This window comes from Arachis ipaensis, chromosome B10, assembly GCF_000816755.2.
Source record: "Arachis ipaensis cultivar K30076 chromosome B10, Araip1.1, whole genome shotgun sequence".
In the NCBI taxonomy this organism is placed as follows: Eukaryota; Viridiplantae; Streptophyta; class Magnoliopsida; order Fabales; family Fabaceae; genus Arachis; species Arachis ipaensis.
The window spans coordinates 96932712-96940995 of record NC_029794.2 but is presented as its reverse complement, the minus strand read 5'-3'; the positions used below and the strand labels follow the sequence as shown (position 1 = coordinate 96940995).

At 37.5% G+C, this 8284-nt stretch overlaps 1 protein-coding gene across 2 annotated transcripts; it reads right to left on the bottom strand.

Moving 5' to 3' along the window:
• Window positions 3408-7779, bottom strand: LOC107623057 (probable LRR receptor-like serine/threonine-protein kinase IRK). Of its 2 annotated transcripts, XM_016325190.2 has the most exons (3): window positions 7352-7779; window positions 5606-7122; window positions 3408-5260 (listed from the first exon to the last, which is right to left on the bottom strand). In XM_016325190.2, exons 2-3 carry the CDS (start codon window positions 7087-7089, stop codon window positions 3811-3813), a joined length of 2934 nt encoding a protein of 977 aa, XP_016180676.1. In that variant the 5' UTR covers window positions 7090-7122; window positions 7352-7779; the 3' UTR covers window positions 3408-3810. The 2 variants fall into 2 exon arrangements, with proteins under 2 accessions (XP_016180676.1, XP_016180675.1); XM_016325189.2 differs by having other exon boundaries at window positions 5606-7779.

The window sequence follows — 8284 nt, the reverse complement described above, 5'->3', positions numbered from 1 at the left end:
CCAAAAGTACTTTGATGCATTATGATAGTGGATCATAAAATTAGGATTATATTGAGATGGGAAATTTGATGGCAGACACCATATTGTAGTGCTAAATGATAGTATTCTCTATTAGTTTAGTACTTTATTTTTGGGGTAAGGCAATTGAGGGTGTTGACTTCAGTCTTTGTTGGAGTATGAGACTCTGATTCCCATAAAATATGAGAAAACCCATTAATTTTCCTGAAAGCATTTATTACTACTGCATCTTGTGTTCGCGGGCCTTTAATTGGTATTTAAAAATCAAAGATAAGCACTTAAAATACTAATTGTTACCTGAGATGTACCTTAAATTTAAGGAAGAAAAAATATAGGAATTTAACTATAACATAAGTGAATTTAAGTTAATTTTTTGTATTTTTAATTTTAAAATTTAAAAAGTTAGAGAAATAAAGAATTATATATATATATATATATATATATATATATATATATATATATATATATATATATATATATATATATATATATATATATATATATATATATATATATATATATATAATTCTTTATTTCTCTAACTTTTTAAATTTTAAAATTAAAAATACAAAAAATTAACTTAAATTCACTTATGTTATAGTTAAATTCCTATATTTTTTCTTCCTTAAATTTAAGGTACATCTCAGGTAACAATTAGTATTTTAAGTGCTTATCTTTGATTTTTAAATACCAATTAAAGGCCCGCGAACACAAGATGCAGTAGTAATAAATGCTTTCAGGAAAATTAATGGGTTTTCTCATATTTTATGGGAATCAGAGTCTCATACTCCAACAAAGACTGAAGTCAACACCCTCAATTGCCTTACCCCAAAAATAAAGTACTAAACTAATAGAGAATACTATCATTTAGCACTACAATATGGTGTCTGCCATCAAATTTCCCATCTCAATATAATCCTAATTTTATGATCCACTATCATAATGCATCAAAGTACTTTTGGNATTAAAAAATTCACTTTCAGATATTAATCAATATCTTTGAAGTATTAGCAGTTAGTAAGATTCTGAAAAAAAAATGTAAGAAGAAAATTCAATTTTTTTATTTCATTAGTGACAATACTACTAATACACAGGATTGACTCAAGTTTACATAATAAGGTAAATTTGTTTGAGATGCACGTTGAGATATATTGATTTAGATTCTCGAAATAGTGGAATAAGGAGAAATGGTCCATGACTCCATGTGGTTAATAGAGGACAATGAGAAAGCCAATGAATTAGGTTAACTTTGGGCCCAACACCCTTCGTTCATATATTAATTTACAGCAAGCACCATCCTACAGTATAGGGACAACTCACTGAGCGCTTCCCTCCATATTTTGGCCTTTTTATGTTTGGAGGGGAAGAAAATTGGAATAAAATATGCTCTAGAAGCTTAGATAACTGTGTAAATGATTCTTATTATCTTTTATTTTTAATAAGCACAACTATTATATCATGCTATTATTAATCAATGCAAATTATCAATAATTTTAATAAAAAATAAAATGTTGTTACGAGTCCCAATTGGCCTGATTACAAGAAAAGAACAAAACCAAGGGTTAAATTTGGATCGAGGAATGAGAACTGACATTTCTTTTTCTTTGTGAAGACAATATAAAAGGTATTGGATTTAGCGCGGTCAAGTACTGACCAAGATTCCATCAAATAATAAAGCTAGAACTTTGGCTTCGATGGAAAAATTCAAATTGCTAAAATATAAAATTTAACCTCCTACTGTATGTACTATTACAGTGAGGTAAAATCTATAATAAGCTCGAAAGGAAACTGAGTTTCAGCATAAAGGAATGAAGAAATTTTCCATATAAAAGCATTAGCACATGATATAGTTATATCCACACACAAAAATAGTTAAACGAAAAAAAAAAAGAGAGAAAATGAAAAGCCTAAAAGGCAGGAACATGGGCAGCAAGCAATATATAATAATCGGAGTACTGCTGTCTACCGTGACTGTGAGTCTATAATAAATTAATAATTATAATTAATAACGAAAAAGAGAGCTTCTATTCCGACAGCATCATATCATGTAATATTATATAATCTCATAACAGAGATTCACTATTTGCCAGCATGATATCAAGGCATGCGCTCTCATATGTATGGAAGCCTTTTCTTCCCATCCCCATTATTATATGAAATCATTATTATTAGATTTTAAATAATTTCCCAAAAGTGGGTGCAAAGATTCTCTGGAGCCCCATGGCTCTTACATCCACTTTTGACTTTGTACAAGTTGGCATTTTCTTCTAATTACACCTACACATTTTTTTATGAGTGAATGAATGGAAGCATCCTAATCTTATCGGTCAAATTCATTTTTCATTTTTTGCCTAACAGCCAGACCATTCCAGCTACGAAATCAGTGCTTGACCAATTGAAGGGGCAAAACAATGTCAAGTTAGAGAAAATGTTTTGTTGGTTCAACTTTGCCATGACTAGGGGTGTGCATGGCCCGACCCGGTCCCGAACACTTTAGGGGCTAATTTGATATGATTTTATTGGGTCTAGGACCGGGTATGAGTCTCAAAAGTAGACCCGGTCATTATTTCGGGTCGGATCCGGGCCATAGCTCGAGTCACCCGAAATCGGCCCGGTGGCCCGGTCATCATACACAATTAATATTTTGTGTTATTAGTGATGGATGATGGCTATTATTATGTGAAATTTAAGTATTGTAAACCTTAATATTTTGTGTTATTAGTCATTATGTATAAGACTATAAGTTAATGTTTTATGTTTAAAATGCATAAGACTTTAGACTAATGCATAATCTTGTTTTATTTGTATTGATTTAAATAATTGGTGTTATTAGACAATATTAGTATTGATTATGGTTATACTTTAATTTTAGAGAAGAGTTAGTTCTATTATATTTTTCTAAGTGAATTTTATCATGTCAAATAATGGTTGGAATCTTAGAAATTTGGATATTTTTACATGCTAACTTACAAGAAGGTATCAAGGTAATATAATGTTAACGGCTCGGTTTTCACCCGATTTTTACCCGGTATAATCGTGGCCCGAAAGTGTATAGGTTTCATTGGGTCTAGGGTCGGGTTCGGGTCTAACAAATAAGCCCGGTATATTTTTCGGGCCGGGTCTGGATCGCATCAAACCCGATTTCACCCGGTCCATGCACACCCCTAGCCATCACATAAAGGATCATGTTGGAGCCCGCTAGTTCTAGTGTTGAAGTTGAACTCAATTAATGCACCTCCTAGATTATATGGATATCAAAAATTTCAAGTGCCTCAACCCCAAAAACTAAAACTCCATTATTAATTGACAGAGTTAGATCCATCATGTAGCATATCAAATTCACAATAATGTTAAATGTGTCCCGATTCTACCTTCTTTCATACGCCTCATAAGAAGAGCATGACAATATCATCATTCCCCCAAGTTTAGGGAAAAGCTTTCGGTACAACGAATGAGACACCAATAAGCAGACAAACTAAAATATGAAATATGAGTAATTGAGCAACAATTTCCAAAGGGTTTTTTCATCATCAAATGGGGCCCAAAATGGAACCCGGTGAAAAGGAATCCGGCATCCTAGTTGTAGCATACAGAGAAGAGAAATCTTGAAACAGACTAGAAGAAAAAAAACCCCAACAAGAACAAGAAATTGTAAATCAAAAGATAACATTTTTTTTTTTCTTTTCCAACAATTAATTTCTCTCAATAAATAAAACCGGATTCTTCGTCGCCGGATAACCCGCCATCCATGCTCATCATTGTAATGAAGAATGCAAGTTAAACTCATGGGATTCATACCAACTCCTCTTGTTCTTCGGAGGGGCACCTTATCAGCTCCAGTATGCTAACAACCTCTCCCATATCAGGCCTATTGGATGGCACTTGTGAGGTACATATTAAGCCTAACTTCATCACCGGAATCGCTTCCTCTGCTGGGAACTTCCCTTGTAGCCTTTCGTCGATGCATTCCTCCACCCTGCCTTCTTCCAATGTGCCTCTCACCATGTCACAGAGTACCACCACATCATCCTCCATGTATTCAACGGGCCTCTTCCCTGTAACAACCTCCAAGACCAAGACTCCAAACCCGTAAATATCACATTTTTCGGTAATTTTCACTGTCTTGCAGGCAAACTCGGGTGCCATGTAGCCAAGGGCGCTTTGAATTTTGCTACTCAGAACATACCTGTCAAGCATTGGTAGCAGCCTTGCTAGACCAAAATCCCCTACTTTTGGTTCGCCGTAGCTGTCAAGAAGGACATTGGTAGACTTAATGTTATAGTGAATAATGTTTGAGTTGTGCAAGTGAGCTAAGGCCTTTGCTGTCCCAAGAATCACATTGAACCTCTCATTCCATGAGAGGAAGTTTCCACCCGATCCTTCATGGAGATGCTTGTAGAGACTGCCACCTGAGACATACTCAGATATAAGGAGCTGCAGTGATGGAGTCCAATAATAACCTTCTAATTCCACTAGATTTTGGTGTCTGACTTTTCCTAATTTCTTCACTTCTCTTTCAAAATCTTCTTGGGACTTGACAAGGCTGGATACAGTGAGTTTCTTTATGGCGACCGATCGTCCATCTTTAAGAACTGTCTGGTATACAGCTCCGAACCCTCCACGTCCAAGCTCACAATCCTTATTAAGCAAGGCATGTGCTCCAGAGCTGAAATCAGGCTCGCCTGAAAACATGACAAGTTTGCCAGAGTTGGCATCTGTAGTTGGGGAATGGCTGAATTCATCCCCAGCAGAAAATGTGAGGGTGGCTGGAGATCGAGACTCAGTGGCCCGAACACGGAGATTCAGAACAGTGATGCCAATTACACCAACTATAATGACAGCAGCTGCACCAATGGCAATGAGTGCAGAAATGCTGAGAATGATTCTCTTGTGTCCCATAGTTGGTGGTAGTGTACCCGAGCCAGAGTCAGTGGAAGTGTTGGGATTTAGAACAATAGGCTTGGGCATGACAGCAGGGCATGATCTGTTCACAGCAGAGCCACAAAGGGATGGATTCCCGGAAACAGAGTAAGGCGAAATGGTGTTGAAGAAACCACCTGCTGGCAGTTCTCCTTGTAGATTGTTGTGAGATAAATTGAAGGAAACTAGATTGGGAAGGTTGGCCAATTGCTTAGGAAGGGTTCCAGTAAGGTTGTTAAATGAGAAGTCAACAGTTTGTAGGTTGGTTAATTTTGCGACTGCTGCAGGTATCAAACCACTCAGTCTGTTCTGCGCCAGGATCCTACACAATGAACCATAAATAAAGGGAAGGAATAAAAAAGAAGGCAAAATTGAGGATTAGAGCCAAAAACAGAAAAAGAATGTAGGATCTTACTGGATGATTTTTTTACAAATATTAATCAGGAAAATATAGGCATAATGGTCAGGCAATAATATGGCAAAAACGACAAAGTTGCATATCAGATTCAATCAAATAGACATTTTTTGAAGCAAATCCATATATCGAAAGAAACCTAAACAAAATCAACTAAATGGGCCAACCAAAACTACCAACTGGAAATATACGAACCAAGACTTCACTTGCTACAATGAAACATGTATTAAGGGTAAAGGAAAGAGAGCTTACAAAGTTGATAAAGAAGAGCAGTTCTCAATGGAAGTTGGTATTTTCCCAACTAAAAAATTATTTTCCAATCTCAGCTCCTTCAAGGACATGGCTCCAGCTATTTCCCAAGGTATGCTTCCATTTAGATGATTCTCACTCAGGTCAAGACTAGACAACATTTTCAATTCACCAATTACAGCAGGTATAGGACCTCTAAGGGAGTTTTGTGATAAATTCAGAAACTGCAAGCTGCTTAAACCTCCAATAGCAGATGGAATCTCACCAGAAAATGTGTTATCAGAAAAATCCAAAACTTTAAGACTTTGAACTGCAACTTCAGCCAAGGAAAACAAAGAAGTTTTCAAGCCACCTCGCGCCTTGTTTTCAGATACCAGAACATTCTCCAAATCTGACTTGAAGATCCAAGATGGAAGAGCACCAGAGATCGAATTATGGCTAACATCCAAGGCCAATAGGCTAGTGCAATTTGCCATAGACTCAGGCGGGTTATTAGTGAAACTGTTACCAGACAAATTCAACATCTTCAATGACTGAAGAGTTCCAACAGAATTCGGCACCTGACCAGAAAACCTATTCCGCGAGAGGTCTAATGTCTCAAGGCCTATCATCTCTCCAATCCACTCAGGAACCTCTCCTGAGAGAGCATTCCCACGCAAACCAAGGTAACTACACAATTTTAGATCCTTCAAATCCCCCGGCAGGGTACCGGAAAGCGAATTCTCACCAAAATCAACAGATCTCAAGAGCAAGCAGCTTCCAAAACCTTCCGGAATCTTTCCTGAAATCTGATTGTTTGCTAGGCTTATGCTCCTCAAATTCTTTAAAGCATCAACCCCTTTTGGAATCTCACCCTCCAACAAGTTCCCAGACAAATCAAGAGACCTGAGACCACTCAAACTCCAAACCCCAGCAGGAACAGAACCTGAAAACTGGTTAGAAGACATATCAATGGAAGCAACAGCAGAACAAGAGCCCAAACTAGAAGGAACCTTCCCAGAGAACCTGTTCCTGGCCAAGGAAACAGCCCTTAGGGACCCACATTGTCGGAAAAAATCATCAGGAACTTCTCCTGAGAGATTGTTATCACTCAAATCAATGACTCTAAGATTTTCAATGTGAGCAATGTTGGCGCTTATTCCACCAGTGAGGTTGTTCTTGGCGAGTGAAAGCTTCCTTAAGAACTGCAACCTCAACAAACCTCGACCAATCTTCCCAGAAAGAGAGAAGCCATCAAGGTTGAGCTCAATGACCCTGTTGGATCTAGGATTACACCTCACCCCAACCCAACCACCACCACACGCGTTATCATCGTCTTCGTTCCAAGATGAAAGCTTTCCCTTGGGATCTTGTATGTCAGCTTTGAACACAATCAATCCCAACACGTCGTCGTTCAGAGACGGACTCACGGCGGCCACCGACACCGCCAGAAGAAAACCCGAGAAGAAGAAGCGGAGAAGCACCCTCATGTTTGAAACTGCTCGCATTTTCAGACACTAAAGACCCATGTGAAAACAAAGCTGGGAAAAAGAAATGAAGAGGTTCAAAGTCTGCGAATTTGGAAAATGAAAACAGAACTCAACTTCAGAGTAAGCTCATTCCCAAAATGGGTTAAGAGAAAGAAAAAAAATTGTTTCTTTTTATATAGATATACAACGGCTAGATTTGAAAACCAGCAGAATGAGTCAAAGAATACAGTGTGGAAGAAGACGAAACAGCGGCATTAGCAGAAAGGAAGAAGAAACGTACACAGTAACAGAGATACCAAAAGTAGCCACAAAGTTCAAGAGCTTAAACAAAGTGAAGTGTACTCAAACCCTAGAAAACCACTCTCTGCTAACAAGGCAAGGATCTGGAGGCTAAATAGGAAGTTCAAAAGCGAACCGAAGCCGAAAAAAGGTTGAAGAAGATCACCGACGAGAGCTTGTAGTAGAAGACTCGATCCAGAAATGGTTTTAGGAGAATGTGGAACGCGTAAGCTTTGATTTCTTCGCCGAAAATAGTAACCGAATGGTGCTTACCGAAACATAGAGAAAATGGATCGGCGAAATTGCCGGTGCGAGTTGCCGGAAGTTTATCGCCGGAGAAGAATCGGAAGCGTGTCTGTTTCTCACTTTTTCTCTCTTGCTTGCTTTCACTTTCTTCTCTCTGTTTTAAGAGGTCACAAAAAGAAAGTGAGGGAAATAATATTCAGTTTTTATCAACGGAAAAATGGTCCCATTGGTAGATGAAGAAAATTAATAAGAATATGCCACGTGGCAAGCACAATGCTCATTGTGGGCCCTACGTGTCAGACACGTCCTCAGACTTCAGTTATGCTTTTGACGTGGATGGCTTACCTGGCATCCTCCATTCCCAAATTGCCCCTCGTTCAGAAAATAGTCAAAAAACAATGGACGTATGATTACTAATCAAGCTGTGTATTAAAATTTAAAACAGGGTTAAGTAAAATTAACGTATGATTACTAATGATTTCAACAGAGAAATCGGAAATCCTTTGGTGAAGAACGGAGATATTTCTTTGTTTTTTTCCTTTACCGTTCACAATAATTTTAACTTTCTAGTTATTTCACTTATTTGTAAAATGCCCGTGCACCTGATTGTATATTTGTACTAGTGTAAAACCTGCATTATGTGTAGATCAAATGTTAATTCATTGTAAAAATTTTGATATTTTTGTAT